Raw genomic sequence first — 16,677 nt, forward strand, 5'->3', positions numbered from 1 at the left:
AGCTGATTTTTTAACCTAGGAGATATTCACATTTTAGGTGTCCTGGAACCCTGGACAGTCTGATGAAGTGTATGGATACCTTCTTAAAATAATGTTTCTAAATGCATAAAATAATTATAGAGGAAACCAATTCTACCAAAATACCATTACCTGAATATTTTTCCCTTTCAATTTCACAGACCTCCTTAAAATCTGTCCACAAACCCCACAGGGGATTCCAACTTGAGAGCCCCTGGGTTAACCTGCCTTAGCAACACTGTGAAGAAGGCCCTGTGGCCCTGCCAATTCTGAGAATCTCTCCTGGCCAATTCTGAGAATCTCTCTTCTGCACATCCTGGTGCAGACAGACCTCCACATCACAACTGTCACCAAGATTAAAAAGACAAACAGCCAGCTCTCAACACCTCCATTTAATGGCCAGTACAGTCAGCAGGGCTGGGAGCCTTCCCTCTGAAGCCACTGCCGTGGGAGCTCAGCGAAGCTCCTGGAGGAAGCCGTTGATGGTGCCCAGCATCTCCTGGAAGTAGCCGTTCTCTTCCCCATCCCGCTGTTCTAGCGCAGCCAGCTCCTGGTACTCAGCCCGTAGGCCTTGGAGGGTGCTGCTCAGGAGGACGTCTTGGCGGTAACGGGCCCGACATGGGCTGAGGAGGGCACTCAGAGTCCGAAGCACTTTCTCCCGTGTGTCGTGCTCTGGCAGCCCCAGCAGCCCCGAAACGATGGCGCACCAGCCCTGCTCCTGCAGTCCTGGCATGAGCTCCACCTGGCGGTACTGCTGCACCTTCTCTGGGGAGTCCTGGACATGCTCAGTGGTCTCCACCAACATCTGCACCAGACCGGGGAGGAGAAAAGCAGACAGGGGCAGAGTCAGTAGCAAGGCATCAAAGTCAAGGTGAAATATGGGGACATTTTACATTTGTTAAGGCCAAGACGGCAGAAAACTGAAAGAAACAAAAAAGTCCACTTGTGAACCAGGAAGAATTGAATCTGAATACTATCAATTTACACATAATGTGCTGTCCTTCACTTACAGAGATCTGCCACTGACTCCCATCCGCCCCAGTGAATGAAGGCGAGTCTGCACTGATGTGTGAGCTGGCTGGCCGGGCCACAGGGAGAGTGAGCTCAGCAGCAGAAGCAAAAAGACTTCTGAGGCTTGCCCTTGCCTGGCCAGGCCCCTCCCATCCTCCCTGCCCTCTGACACCGCCCCCCCCCCCCCCAGGGAGGGAGCTCCAGATAAGGGTGGGGGGTGTAGTGAATGACTTTGTTCATCATGGCCAGAGGATCCTGACAATTGTCATTTCAATGTAAGAAGCAGAAAAGCAGGATGAGGAGGGGAGGGGTACAGGAGGGGGGGGCGTCTTTAAGAACCAATCCCTGGGCTCAGATGGCCACCTCCTGTGATAATGACTATGTACACACTTTATTAATTAGATTTGAACACCACATGTCTATATGCTATTACAGAAGATTATAGCATCTCCAGCCTCAGTTGAGAGCAATTCTACCAGGCAGGGGAAAAAGCGGGGAAGAGAACAAGGGGAAACCCCAGAGGCACGCCCTCACTGACTGGGCAAAAGAAGGAGGAATGGGGCTTCCTGGGTTCTCTTCTCTTATCTCCTGCTCAAGAACCACAGGGCTAGACTTGATCAAATGACCCAGAACAGAGTGTGTTAGGAAAGAGGGCCTTCACTGGGAGAAGCCAATAGTACAGCTGTGTCCATTCTCTGGACAGCTTGCATTCTGACCCACTAGCCCACTTCACTCTGTCATTTATTAATATATTTCTCAGACTTTAAAATGACAAATTAAGAATCACATCCAAGGCCTGGGTCTCCAACCTCCCTTGATTATCAGGTCTAACTCTATAAGTATAGGCTCCTAAGTCAGAGATCTGGAGGTGGACAAGACCTCAGAAGCCAAGTCCCACCAGAGAAGTTAAAGGACATGCTCAAGGTCACAGAGCTGGTGACAATCCCCGGCCTGTGGGGCCTGTGCAGCTCCAGCACCCAGAGAGGTTGCACAAATTCCCCCAGCCCTGGAACAGAATAGCACCTGACTGAGCCCCAATCAGCACTCTCAGGGAGAGGAATCCATGCTATTGCTCAAGCATGTTTTAATGGCCTTCAGTCTTTCATTCACAAACCCTCCTCAGGCCTAATGGGGTGGGCATGGAGCACTGAGAAGTTCCTTGGGGGCAGGGGAAGGGGGTAGACAGAGACCCAAGAAGGAAAGTGAGGGGTGGCTGAGCATCCAAGGCAAGGGAAGAAGGAATCCTGCTGGCTCTGTTCCTAGAGTGGCCAGGAGTGGAGGAGACAGGACAGAGAAGGCCCCGTCTTGCCCTGGAGCATATGGATCTGCAATGGTCCTAGCACGACAGAAAGGTCGTGGCTGACCCTCTCGCCCCTTCAAGCCCTGATTCACTTAGCTCAGACCTAACCTACAGGACCACATACAGTTCCCAGGACTAGAAAAGCAGACTGAACCCTAATTTTCCAGCAACTCATCTAATGAGGGTCATAAGAAAACCCTTGCCTTGGAATATGCTGAAATTCTCTGGCACCACAGCCCTTTGGCGGGCGAGGCCCATCACTGAGAGTCTCCTGACATGGGGGGGCCCCCATTTCCTCAAGGAACCTCAAAATGGAGCCTGTAAAACCAACCAGCCATTCTGCCAGTGTCCTGGGCTTATGGGCCCCTCCAAACAAGAGCAAGAGAGACTGGAAGGAGCCTGGCATCACAAGATGGCACGGGGCGGCCCTTAAGGATCATCTGATCCCAATCCTGCCTGGTGTAGGTAAGGGGGCCATGGATACTTAACTGTGTGACCCTGGGCAAGTACCATATCCTCTGTCTGCCTCAGTCTTCATCTGCAAAATGGGAGGATGGGAGAACAGCAGCTTTCTCTTGGGAGAGCACAATGCACTTTGCGCATCATGAAGCCCCACGTAATAAGGAAACTGAGGCAGAGACTGGAAGTCACCTGTCCAGGGGCTCCCCGAGATCCAAGCTGGGGGGGGGGGAACACACAACACTCGCCTTTTCGGTGACCAGGTCGTACAGCAGGGTGACCACGCGCACAGCCAGCACCTCCATACCACTCTCCTGGACCAAGCTCCTCAGGGCCTGCAGGCCCCCCAACCTCAGGAACTGCTGCTGGGCGTAAGGGAAGTGCCGCAGGAGGGAGGACAGTGCAAACAGAGCCTGGGGGACAGCAGGAGCAGGGTCAGAGGCCATGGGGCAGAGGGGCGTGGCCAGGGCAGTGGGCAGAGAGGGGGGGCATGGGAAAGAGGGGCATGGTCGGGGGCATAGAGGTGGGGGTCACCCCAGGGGTGGGGCCTGGAGGCAGGGGCGGGGTCAGGGCCTGGGCACACCTCCTGACTGCCAGGTCTTGCAGGGAAGAATGGCACCAGCCCCCAGTACCTGAACGTCCCCGCTGGGCTCACCCTTAAGGTTGGCAGGCCCAGGCCACTACGCCCCACTCCCCAGGCACACCTGCTGTGCCAGATGCCAGGCCTTGCCCCCTCACCACCGGGATGGAGGGCAGCACCGGATCAGGGTGAGGTACCTTCTTCTTCACGGTCAGAGGATGATCTGTTGCCAAGATGACCAGCAGCTTCTGGAGGGCCCCGCCTTCTATGGCCTCCACCTGGACTTTGGGATTACTGTGAGAGGAGAAGGGAGGAGAAGGTGACTTCTCCATCCCCCCATGTGCTCGGAGCAGCCCTCCCACCCAGCTGACATCAAGTAAACAAGGACCAAGCATTTATTAAGCACCTGGGGTGTACCAGGCACGGCTGGCGCCCGGGACACATAAAAGGCCTACACAATCACTACTCACAGGGAACACACATTTTAATGCCTACGTATATACAGTTAAATTACACACATGTATACAACAAGGCAGAAACATAAGAGAATGAATACAAATAAGTGCAAAGCAGTTACACAAGAGGCAGTTTGCACAGGGAGGCCCTGGCTGCTCGGGAGCTTGGGGAAGACTTCCTGGAGGAGACAGAGCCCAGGCAGCAGCTCAGAGGCACCTGGGGGGCGGGGACCATGAGGGGATGAGGACCCGAGGGCCAGGGGAGGCGGAAGAGAGCATGGGCCAGGCCAGCCTGGCTTCCCTCTGCTCCAGTGAATCAAAAAGACCAGGAGCTTAATTAAAGCAAGAGCTAATCAGGGCCCTCTTAGCCACCCTGTGCCTGAAAAATGCTCACCCGACACATGTCAAGTCGGGAAGGAGGACAGCAGGGCTGAGTGATTTACACAGACATCAAACACTATTTTCCAAGAAGGGGCAAACCAGACCTTTGGAAATGCCACCAAGGAGCCTCATCATTTATTGTCCTTTGGAACAGAGAGGCAGAGAGAAGGCACTTTAAGAGACAGCATACAAGGCTCTCTGTCCTAGCCTATAAATTTGCTAAGAATGAAATTCAGGGCAGAGGACAGGAGAAAGTTCTTAAGAGGGAATAATTGGTGTGACATACCCTGAAAATGGGATCAGAGAACAGAAAGGGAGCTACTAAGGATTTTTCTGGTTGACTACAGTTTGGGCGGACTGTCCCACATACATATCCCTTTGGATCTTTGCTGTAAAATCAGTGATAAAAATGTTTTCCACACCTCTCTCATAAGGTTCTTTTTTTTTTTTAAATTTTATTTTAAGCAATCGGGGTTAAGTAACTTGCTCAAGGTTACACGGCCAGTTATTTCTCGGTGGGTGCTGAGTGTCTGAGCCCGGGATTTGATCCCCAGGTCATCCCGACACTGGAACCAGTGCTCTTACTCGCTGTGCCACCTGGCCGCCCCTAAGCAATTGGGGTTAAGTAACTTGCTCAAGGTTACACGACCAGGTGTTTCTGGGTGGGTGCTGAGTGTCTGAGCCCGGGATTCGATCTCCAGGTCTTCTCAACACTGGAGCCGGTGCTCTTACTCGCTGTGCTACCTGGCCACCCCTCATAAGGTTCTTTTTGAGAATAAAAGGAAATAATGGGGGAAAACACTGAAAGTTATAAAATGCCTTACAAATCTATGGATCTGTGGATTGGCCAGAGAATTATGGGAGGGAGAGGGACAAGAGGCACAAGACCTTTAATTTCTCTGGTCTGTGGAACAGTTTCTCACCTCTGTCTAGGCTGATTTCACAACCCTGCATGCCCCTCCCTGATACTTCCCAAAATCCTGTTTATCATGTGAGACCCAGTTTAAAACCACCTCCTCTACAGAGCTGTCCCTCTGCATCAAGAACGATTTCTCCCTCTGGGTTACCAGTGCACTTTGTTTTTACTTCTCCTACAGCCCACATCACACAGTCTTGTCACATAATTATTTCTGTGTGTACAGGATTATAAAACGTCAGAACTTAAGAAATATTATAATAACAACACCTTGCATGGTGCTTTAAAGCTAACCAAACATACCCCTCAAAAACACACGTGTGAACTACAGGTGCAAATAGAGTTTACTCATTTGCTGGAAAACTGTAAAAAAGGCAACAACTTGCTTGAGGTCACACAGCCTGTCAGTGCTGGGCAAGGGCTGGGATGCACAGGCACCTCCAGAGGTCAGCTATTCCAACAGAGGCCCAGTGTCACGCAACTAGGTGCTCAGTACAAGTCTGACCAGGTCACTTCTCTGTTCAGGAAACACCAGAAACATCTCCCTTCTCTCTAGAATAAAATTAATTCCCCTGCTGGCTTTCACGAGCTGGCTCTGGTTTCCCTTCACAAATTCCAGGCATGCTGCTCAGCTCTGCTGCTTCCTGTATGCAACCCTCCTTATGTCACACGAGAATAGGAGAGGACACACGGGGTGGCAACGGGGCTGGAACCCCCACCCCGCCCCGTTAACTGGTGTTTTTTATGGTGCATTTGTGACCTTGTCTCTTCTCTCTAACCAGCTCCTAGAGAGCTCTAGAGAGCGTCTGCACAGGCCTGGAATGAGCACTCTGCCTCCTGGAATCACAGATTCTGCTCAGGCCCCAGCTCGGGTGTCGCCTATCAGACAAAGCCTTTCCAGATCCCTGCAGTGGTAATATCCTTCGCAGTCTGTCTGTGTGTATGCACGCCCTCACGCGTGGAAGCATGTAGACACATGCATACATGTACTGAGATGTACTTATCTGAGTTCTTTCTGTTTCTTTGTTGTTGTGGGGTTTTTTTGGAGGGGAAAGGTAGGACAACTGGGGTCAAGTGACTTGCCCAAGGTCACACACAGCTAGGTTTGTGTGCATGTGTTAAGTATCTGAGGGTGGATTTGAACTCAGGTCCTCCTGACTCCAGGGCCAGTGCTTCACTCACGGCGCCACCCAGCCACCCCTCTTGTTTCTTCTGAAGAGAATATAAACTTCTCCAGGGCAGCGATGTCTTCATTTGTTTTGTAATCCCAGGCCCTGTCACTCACTCAGACCCATGATCAGCACCAGCACCACCTGAGGCTCACACCTACCCCTATGCCGCCAGGACAGTCTGATCCTAACCCAGGACACACCAAAGGCCTCTCTGTCCTTTTAGGTCTAGAACTGGAAAAGATATAATCTTCCAACTAAACTGCAGAGGAGAGGCAAGATGCAACTGCCCTCTACAGAAAGAAGAAAAAACAGGAGGGAGAGCAGTCCCGACCCCAAGAGGCCCATGAAATGACGTTGTCTATGTCAGAAGAAAGAATCTCCTGCCAGGACAGCACTGCTCATTTATCCCAAAGGCCTTAGCAAGGAGATTCTGACCAATCAAGGACACGTGGAGGGGAAAGGAAGCTGATTTGTCATCTTCCCACTTAGAATTCCCTTTCAGATCTAGATTCCTCCATCCCAGTCAGACAGAACCAGAAGAGAAGAAATTGGGGGGGGGGGGGAACAAACATAATTAAGGCGTTAGAGAAAGATTTAGGAAGATGGATCAAAGCAGTTGATTAGACATAGCCAAAAGAAAGAAAAAAGAGGAGAGAAGAAAAAATATTATTTGGCTCTACAGTTATTCAAAGACTTTATTAAGAGTGATTTCCTCAGGTAGTCTGAAGTAGAAAAAAATGGAAGTAAATAAAAGAGAGTATGGGATTTTTACCTGTATTATCAAAATTATTAGAGCACAGAGCAACGGCTTTTTTAGTGACTTTTCCTGCTTGGGTTAAAGGACCCAGAAAAACCAGTTGTCTGTTGTTGCTGAGATGGGGCACAGAGATGACAATGACGTGCTGGGTGCCTCACTATAAGAAATGGATTCTGTTAGGGGCGGCCAGGTGGCTCAGAGAGTAAGAGCACCGGCTCCAGTGTCGGGATGACCTGGAGATCAAATCCGGGCTCAGACACTTAGCACCACACCCAGTTATTTCTGGCCGTGTAACTTTGAGCAAGTTACTTAACCCCGATTGCTTAAAAAAAAAAAAAAAAGAGAGATTAAAAAAAAAAAGAAATGGATTCTGTGGGCAGGAGCTGGTAGAGCTGCTCTAAGGCATGAGGCATTGAGCGCCTTTCAAACTAGCCTTTCTTTCAGTTTGACTTCCCTGGGTCTTAGCTGGCATTTCCCAGACTCTGATTCCTGAGAGTCTGTGGCACATGCTCAGTCCCTGAACAAGCAAAGCCAATGCAATTCAACACAGTCTATTTGGTTCTTGCCACACAATTGCAGAAATGTTTATGAATGAGGAGTCTCTTCAATAGCAAACGGAAAAGCAACGATCGTGGGAAGGTCTAAGGCTGAAAACGACAACACTGAAATACTTAGTTTAAAGGACTTGGAAGTCATATAGACGACAGAATTTTTCTGCAGGAGAACATACATAATAAGTCCCCAAAATATCCTTTGTTTGCTTGGGTTTTGCTCAGACATTTAAGGATTTTGACAGTTTAAATATGGTGAACAATATGGTGAACCATCCAAATACTTGTATCGCTGGTATTTGCAATGATCTTTGTGAACAATTAGTTCTGAAAGGCAGGCACTAGCATTAAAGAAGTTCCATTTCCCATGGGGAAGTGATATACATTGGTTGGTTGGCTAATGCTATTATCACAGATTGTCTCATGATGAAACCATAATTTTTTCTGGTACCACATACTGCTTCTGGATGCCACAGTTACTAGACAAGGGTTTGAAATGGCTGTGCAGATTCACAACCTCTGCCCGATAACAGGAATCTCTATTTGCACATGTTCCAAAGGGGGATTTGAGGAGATAGAAAATTCCTTCCTTTCCTTCAGTACTGAAACATGAAGGACAGATCTTGCTTTGTGACCCTTCACCTACCACATAGGACAAGCTGGTTGAGCAGGAAGAGCTAATGATTTGTTGAGATCTCTAAAAATCACCACCTACCAGGGCTTAAGGAGGAACCCTGGTACCAAGAAGCAGGAAGACAGATGTCCACCAATCCAATCCATATGCCTACATAATCAGGTATTAGGCACTAACGCTTAAAAGTAGAGAGGGGGAAAAGCCCCTGTACTGAAGACTTGAAATATCCTGGGTTGCTAAAGAAACACTTGTCCTTTTTGGAAAATGAGTAGAAAGCAAGCAGAGGACTTTGATGACTTGAAGGAAGAAATATTCGGCATGCTAGCTCATTTTGGCAGTAACCTTTTTCATGATGCAATTTTCTTTGCAAAAGTGGTTAGCCTGGGGAAAGTATTTATGAAGGAGTTTCAGTCTGATGGAAATAATGAGAATATAAAGGGAGAACAGAGATTATGTTTAGTCATTTCTACTGCCCATGACCTTCTTCAATCTCTCACAGCACTTATTTGGGGAATGCTCGAAATAATTCGCTATCAATACAGATACCATTTCTATAGGCAGTGGAAGAATAAAATTTACAACAGTCACGCACATTTAGTAAAAGTTAAGTAAAAGTTACAGCCCAAGTGATAGAATCAGTCAATAACTATTTATGGAGCACTTACTATGTGCCAGGGACACAAAGAAAGGGAAAAAAAAAAACATGGTCAACGATCTCGAGGAACTCACATTCTAGTAGGGGAGACAAAATGCAAACAACTATGGACATACAATACAGGGAGTAACAATGACACAGACATGACCACTAGCAGTGGGCAGGACCAGCAAAGCCTCACAGAAGATGGCGATGAAGAAGCAAGCAGCCTAGTGTTAAGGAGGGAGAGCACATTCTAGGCACAGAAAACAGCAGTGAAAAGGGACTGAAACATTGGAGATTGGGAGACTTCGGTGTCTAAGGAATGTCAGACTGTGTAGAGTGGAGCACAATGTAAGAAGAATGGAACAGGAAGGTGACAGTCTGTGAAGGGCTTCAGAAGCCAGACAGAAGATTCTGCATTTGCTCTTGGAGGTAATAGGAAGCCACAGTTTTCCTGAGTTGGGTGGAGTAACACTGTCACGGCCATGTTTTAGGAAAATCTTCCTGGCAGTCTAGTGGGATTGGAGCAGAAGACGACCAGACCAGGAGCCCAACTATTGCCCATACGTGAGGGGATGAAAGTCTGAACAAGGGGCAGCTGGGTAAGACGTCATGAAGGCAGAAATGGCAGGGCTTGGCAAAAAGCAGGGAGTGTGACCAGAGACAAGTGAGTGGAACAGGGCTGGGATGGCACCTGGCTGGAGCACAGCTGGTTGATGGGGAGGATGACAGTAACAGGGAAAATAGGGAGACAGGAGGATTTAGGGGAAGAAATAAATGAGTTCTGTTTGAAAATGGTGACTTTTGAGATGTAGACATTCAATCTGAAATGTCCAAAAGGCAACTTGTTTGATGCAAGACTGGAAGGTGAGAGCTGGATAAGTGAGATTTGAGAGTCATTTACAGAGATAACTGAACTCATGGGAGCTGAAGAGATTCCCAAGTGAGACAGCACAGAAGGAGTCCCTCTGCACTAGTCACCCTCATGCCTGAAATGCATCCCCCTCCTCGCTTTCTGCAGAGAATCCCTCTCTTCCTTCACGTCCCAACTCAAGCAGCACCTTTGACGCGAGACCTTCTTAATACCCAACAGCTCGTATGCCTCCTTCTCAAAATGCTGTGGATTTAACAGTTTTTTCATTTGTACTTGTTCTTGTTATAAGATTAGGCCTGGTGGCCTTGAGACCACCAGGGCAGTTTTTTCTTAAAGTAGGCTATAAGTCTATATAATATATTCATGGAAAAAACTAACAATACCTTCTGAAAGATAGTACAACTGTGACCCTGATAATATTTTGTCTACTGTCAGCTTGTTTTTCTCCCTGATAACAAACCCTTCAAAATAATATTTTGCCTTAACTCCTGACATGCAGCTCAGCCAGCTACAGGGTGGTGTGGGGGAGTTACTCAAAATCACAGTGTAAGAACCTCACCTTAGAGGGTGAGGGACTTTGGAACACCCCCTTTCTGCTGAATGAACCTGTGTCTTTGTGCTTCCCGAGGCAGCACTGCCCTTTACATGAATAAAGTCTAGGTCTCCTTTCAGGTTCCCCCTTCTCCCTCTTCCCTACTGCCTGCAATAAAGGTTTGCATTGAACTGACTGGGTGCTCAGACAAGGAGTTAACCTATAGAGAGGCACACCTACGCTGGGGGAGGAGAACACTGGGAGCCCAGTTGCAGAATGCAAGGATCACTGGGGAACCTTATGTCCTCCCAGGAGGAACAACCTTGTGCCAGAGGACTGTCTCAAAACAGTTCTTTGCATATTTATTCTGAATATCTTTACATACATATCTGTTGTGTTCCTCATTAACAAAGACAAGCTTCTACAAAGAATGGCTGGTTCACAATTTTTTTGTGTCCCCAGGACCTAGTACAGGACCTAGCACATAGCAGAGGTGCTTAATAAATACTTCTTGACTGGCTGTTCTGGTAAAGAAGACAAATTAAGATCAATCTGAGAAAACTGAACACAGCAGTGACCAGCAGTAACATCAAACAGGGGATGCTGAAGCCTGCCTGCTACCTTCTTGGAGGGAGAACGGACTGCAGGTGGGGAAAAAGGTACAAAATTTCAGATGTGGTCAATGGACTGATCTGCTTTCATTTGGCTGTACATACTCTTTGTTACAAGGGAGACGATTCTATAAAAGTTAGGAGAGTAGGGGAGATAGATAATTGGGAAGTGAGAGGTTTCAAGGGATAGCAATAAAGCATTTCCCTGGAAAAATAGATCAAGGAGGGGTAGGGTGGGTCAGAGATTCTTATATTAATAGTCTAGAGAAGTGTATATAACTGGAAAGGTACTTCTTAGAGAAAAGGGCCTTAATGATCAAAACGTATTACAATGGTGTGAGAGAGATAATGTTAATTATATATTTTCCCCCAATGGGAGGCAAGTAAAAACTTCTCATTTTCAAAAAAAAATTTGAGAATCATGCTCTACAGAACCTATCATGTTTCTGAGATGGCATAAATGGTCTACTGCTGAAATTATTCTGACACCAAATAATTAAAAAGTTACAATAATGAAATAGTTAACGGCAAAATGTAAATGGTTTGTTTAAGATTCTGTGAACGTTGCTTTTTTCAAATCTCTACAGCTTGAACAGAGGGCAACAAAAGATTTGACAATTTAGTGCCAGGTAAAACTTGTCTGCCTGAATTTTAGATTGCAACTTAAAAGGAAAAACAGTAAAACAATTCAAGTGCAAAGTGACAAATACACAGCAGTTTTTGGCTGCCTGCAAATGGGACTCAGATACAACATAAAATGGGACTCAGGGGTGGAGCTGGCCAGGCCAAGCAGACTCCATTGGTAGTGCTGGGGCAGAGCCTCTGGTCCCGGGGCATCACAGGTGCACTAGTGTATCACCCTGGTGCAGGGGAAGGATCCTGTCTCTGGAGTCAGAGGGCTTGGCTGGGGGCGGGGTCCTTCTTTCTGAGACAGTACATTGTAGGAACTCTGAGCCTGTTTTCCACATCTATATAATAAGGGGGGAGGAGGTAGAAGATCTCTTGGAATATTGGAAGATTGCCAAGTTCCCTTCCAGACCTAAATCTAAGGTCCAACGAACGATATCTGGGAAAGGAAAAGATTTCATTTACATGATCCAGGGAAAGAAATGACAGGTCACAGAATGAGCTTAACCACCATGCAGATATCCTTCCCTCAGCCCAGTCCAGAGTAAAAGCTCCTAATGTTCTCCTCAATGGTGTGAGAGAGATAATATGAAATTGTTCTTTGTCATCTGCTGCCCAGGTTAGGTCTCAGTGGCCTCCACTTTAGGCATTTGGGGGAAGCTGTATCCGCACGGGCCTTTAAGGACCATCCCTTCATAAAAACTAAGTGATAACTGGCTGAGCGACATTAGGGAGGAGGCACACAGAATGGGGACTTGTAAGCAAGGATCTTATGGAAACTGGGGACCCATGTGCCAGTGTAAGGAGCGGAGAGGTGAAAGCCAGAGTGGGTACAAAAAAGGCCGCTCATCTTTCTATGAACTCAGAGGGCTTCTCTTTCTTTTTTTGGAGGGGAATTGGGGTTAAGTGACTTGCCCAAGGTCACATGGCTAGGTTTGTGTTTTTTTTTTTTTTTCGTGTGCGTGTTAAGTGTCTGAGGCCGGATCTGAACCCAAGTCCTCCTGACTCCAGGGCCGGTGCTCTATTCACTGAGCCACCTAGCCGCCCGAGAGGGCTTCTCTTTCAATTCTAACTATTGTACCTGAACAAAATACCCTCTACGAAGTTCCCAATTTGAGGGTCTCTTCTTGAAAACCTTTCCCTGAGGGGCAGCCCACCAACTGTTGGGAAATCTTTAAGGGAAGCACTGCAACCTTCAATGTATTCTTCCTTGGTCTGTCTGCTGAAGCCAAGCATCCTGAAGACTTTTGTGATATCCCTAAAGTCAAGGAACGGTTGTAAGGATGTCCAAAGCTTCCAGGTTTTAGATAAACATCATCTGTTACATGAGGGACATTCTTCGTATCCAGGACTGAGGAAACAACAGTCCCACTGCACACTGACCTGGTCAGACCATAGCAAAAGTACTGTGGGCAGTTCTGAGAACATTTGAGGAGGGACAGAAATAAGCTGGAGAGTCCAGATGTAAGTCCTCAGGGTGGCAAAAAGCTCTAAGATTATGTTATACAGAAATGGCTTGGAGGAATGGAGAATGGTTAGCTGGTATTAGCAAATGGGAGATGATGACTATCTTTGGTGACAGCTAAAGAATAGTCATGGGGAGAGAGTTGAAGCTTATGCTTGGCCCTGGAGGGCAGAACTAGAAGCAAGGTATGCAAAGGAGCAGATTTAGGCTTGCTTTGAAGAAGAAATCCCTAACAATTAAAATTATCCCAAAGTGGAGAGAAAGGAGATTACCCCTCACCAGAAGTCTCTAAGCAAAGGTGGGGTGACCCCTTATTGTTTATAGATGGGACTAGATGGTTAATCAAGTCCAAATGCCTCACGTTAATTTCCAAGACCCTCTACCTATCCTTTTTCTTCAATCACTTCCTGACTAGCCTGTCTGTTCCTGCCAGTCGTACCCACCCTAACATTACCTGAACATAACTTTCTTTGTCCCATTCCAAAGCATTATATATTTATACATACAATACATATGAGGATTTATTTCAGTCTATGTTCATCTATATTGTATCTTATTCTTCTAAACAAGGATTTAGGCCATTCCTAATTAACCATTTATTTTTCTCTAAGTGTCAATTTCCCCAGATAAAAAAATGAGGAAGATGGATTAAAGTAGATCTATGGTCTCCTCTTAAACTAGAGCTTTTGCGGAGATAAAGTATATGAATTTGTATTGTCAGGTGTTTCTCTTTGTATACTTTTTCACCCTGTCTTCTCAAATTAGCCTTTAAATCCCTACTATTTCTTCTGTAGTCTCAAAGACCCTGCATATCGTGGTTCTAAATTCGTGGTGCTGAGACAGCAAAAGAGAGTGAGCAGAAAGCAGATCCCAGAAGGCACTGGCACACCTGGATGCTAGCCTGGCTCCACACAGACCACAGAACAGAAGACAATGATACCCGTTCTGCCTGGCACACAGGCTAATGGTGAGGATCCCATGACATAATGGACATGACGAGAAAGTATTTTGAAAAAATACAAAATGCTGCTGCACCTAAGAGGTCAAAATGTTAATTTTTTTTTTTTTAAATAAGCTAGGAAGCTTTTTATACCTCAGAGAAGGGCATGGGATCTGATCATCCCTTTCTTCATCTCCTGATTTAAAAGTATATCAGAATGTCTCTAAGGTACATATCTAGTCAAAATTTCTTCTGTCCTGTCCAGGAAAAGTCTATTGGCAGTGGCCTGAGTCAGAACCAAGCCTCGTAGACCAAGGCCTTGAGAATCACTGTCAAAAAGATAAAAGACCTCCCAATAAATCTGAGCCCTACATGGGCATGCTGATCAAAATACAATAAAGAAAAAAGCAAGAAATCTGACAAAAGGAAAATGAGGATTCAGTGGGGGACAAAATACAACAATTTTCTACAGAAGATGAGAAGCATAAAAGAGATGTTAGATGTTCAAAAGAGCCAAATGTCAGAGAGACATAAAAATAAGTGAAGAAAGACAAAGTATGGACATCAATGCCACAATGCCCTCAGTCTAACGATGGCAATGGCAAGGAACAGTAATGCCCTAAAGACTAAAACCCACTAACCCATGACATGGCAGGCTAAAAAGGATTAAATTTGGAAAGTCAGGGAGACAGTCAGTCAATAAGCATTTATTAAGAAAGAAAAAGGGAGGAGGGAAGAAAAACAGAGAGACAGACAGGAGAATGAAGGAGGGAAAGAGACAGAGAGAGAAAGAATGAACACTTGCAGAACAAAGAGAAGAAAATAATTAAGAAAAAAGCTACCTGGAGATGCTTTCAAGGTGTTTTCAATACCTGTATGAAGAAAATCCACAGGACTTAAATATAAGCTTTGGCTAACGAGAAAGGAGAAAAGAGTTATTTTTTGCTACATGGGGCATGTCTGTGTATCCACACATCTGGAAAGAAAGAGCAACTTGAAAAGCTTTCTAGTTTTAGGGATTCCAGAATCAGAGGGTAAGAGACCTTTAAAAAAAAAAGGAATCAACAAATGTGAGCGTTTTCTTATTCACAGAAAGCCATTAGATGATTTTATGTAGAACAATGAATCTATTACATGCAGCTTGTTTTATATGCATATTTAATTTAATGGAAGCAATACTAGCACTGGTTCCCTTCGAAATTTTCATTGATGCTCTTCTCTTTCTTTTCTTTTTTTATACTACCATTGTTACTCAATTCATAATCCCCCAAAACAAAAACCCTACCTTGTAACAAATAACTATAGTCAAGCAAAACAAATTTGTTTTGTATTGTGCTATATTGCATTGATCAAATCTGAAAATGTACATTCCATCCTGTACCTATCATCTCTCTGCCCTGAGATGGTTGGGATGCTTCTTTGTCATCTTGTGGCGTTCTAATTGGTCATAGGACGGATAAGAGTTCTGAAGTCCTTAGAGTTCCTAAGCATTCTTCCTTTACAATGTTATGATCATTGTGTACATCTGTGTTCTGGATTTGCTCACCTCATCATGCATCAGTCCATACAAGCCTTCTGGGATTTCTTTGCCTCTTCCCCTTCTGTAATCACTTCTGACAAAAATATCATTCCATTACATTTTTACACTATGACTTCTCTAGCCATTATTCGATTGACAGGCAACAGTTCCACTTCTTTGGTGCTATAAATATTTTTGTACATAAAGGTCTTTTTTAAAGACACATGCCCTTGACCTCTTTGGAGTATGTACTTCATAGTGATATTTAAGGAATTCTGGTGTTTTAATTTTTGGTATTCAATTCCAAATTTCTTTCCAAAATGTTGAACCAAATCATAGTTCTACTACCAGTATATAAGAGGGCTTGTCCTGCCACCTCCCATACAATAATGGCCATTACCCTTTTGTTGCCACCTTTGTCAATTTCATGAGTATGAGGCAAACGGGACAACGGTTTTAATTTGCATTTCTTTTTTATCTAGTGATCGAGAACATCTTTCACTGGCGTGGATTTCTTCCCTTTACAACTATTTATTCATACCCTTTTGACCATAATTCTACAGGAAACTGAGGTTTGTTCTTATATATCTTAGATATCAGATCTTTGTCAATTGAAATTTGGTATAATTTTAAATTCATTGCTTTTGTTTGTGTAAACACTTTTTAATTTTACATATTCAAAATTATTAATTGTATCTCCTGTGATCCTTTCTGTAATTTTATCAAGATCTCTTCTCCTTCCCACAGTTGTGAAGTGTCTCCCTCCATTTTGTTTATGCTTTCCCTTTTCCATCTAGGTTACATATACATTTAGAGTTTATTGTACTATATGGCGAGATGTTCTAGGCCTCATTTCTCCCAGACAGATCTCCAATCCTCCCAGCATTTTTCATGTTAGTGCTTGGTGAGTCCTTATATCAGAAGTCTGTTATGTTGGGTATATGAAACACTTTGCTATTGTGATCCATTTGCTTCTGGATCTTATGTAACAAATCTATTTCACTGGTCAACTTTTCTATTTCAACCAGTACCAAATAGCTTTGATGATTACTGCTTTGTAGCATATTTTGAGATGTGGTACCTACTCAGCCCTTTTCCTTTTCCTTCTTTTATTCCATTATTTCCTTTAAGATTTTGGGCCTTTTGTACCTGTAGAGAATTTTGTTATGAAATCATCCCATTTTATAAGCTTTTATTTTGGTAGTTTGATTGCTATGGTACTGAATCCACAAATTAAT

General features: G+C 45.3%; 1 protein-coding gene across 5 annotated transcripts in view; it reads right to left on the reverse strand.

Moving 5' to 3' along the window:
* Positions 1 to 391: 391 nt before the first annotated feature.
* The window catches only part of SIL1 (SIL1 nucleotide exchange factor), a 254,806-nt gene continuing 238,520 nt past the window's right edge, over positions 392 to 16,677 (reverse strand). For 4 of the 5 annotated variants that reach the window (XM_069104317.1, XM_069104314.1, XM_069104315.1 and 1 more), the window contains 3 exons: positions 3,566 to 3,662; positions 3,037 to 3,201; positions 392 to 823 (listed from right to left, as the gene is read on the reverse strand). In XM_069104317.1, coding sequence (XP_068960418.1) covers positions 473 to 823; positions 3,037 to 3,201; positions 3,566 to 3,662 — 613 coding nt within the window. In that variant the 3' untranslated portion in view covers positions 392 to 472. Of the gene's footprint in view, positions 824 to 3,036; positions 3,202 to 3,492; positions 3,663 to 16,677 lie in introns of all 5 variants that reach the window. The other variant, XM_069104318.1, reaches the window with a different exon arrangement.

The sequence above is a fragment of the Petaurus breviceps genome, unplaced genomic scaffold (genome assembly GCF_028583685.1).
Source record: "Petaurus breviceps papuanus isolate PSGF00001 unplaced genomic scaffold, PetGlider_PUasm1.0 685, whole genome shotgun sequence".
NCBI lineage: Eukaryota > Metazoa > Chordata > Mammalia > Diprotodontia > Petauridae > Petaurus > Petaurus breviceps.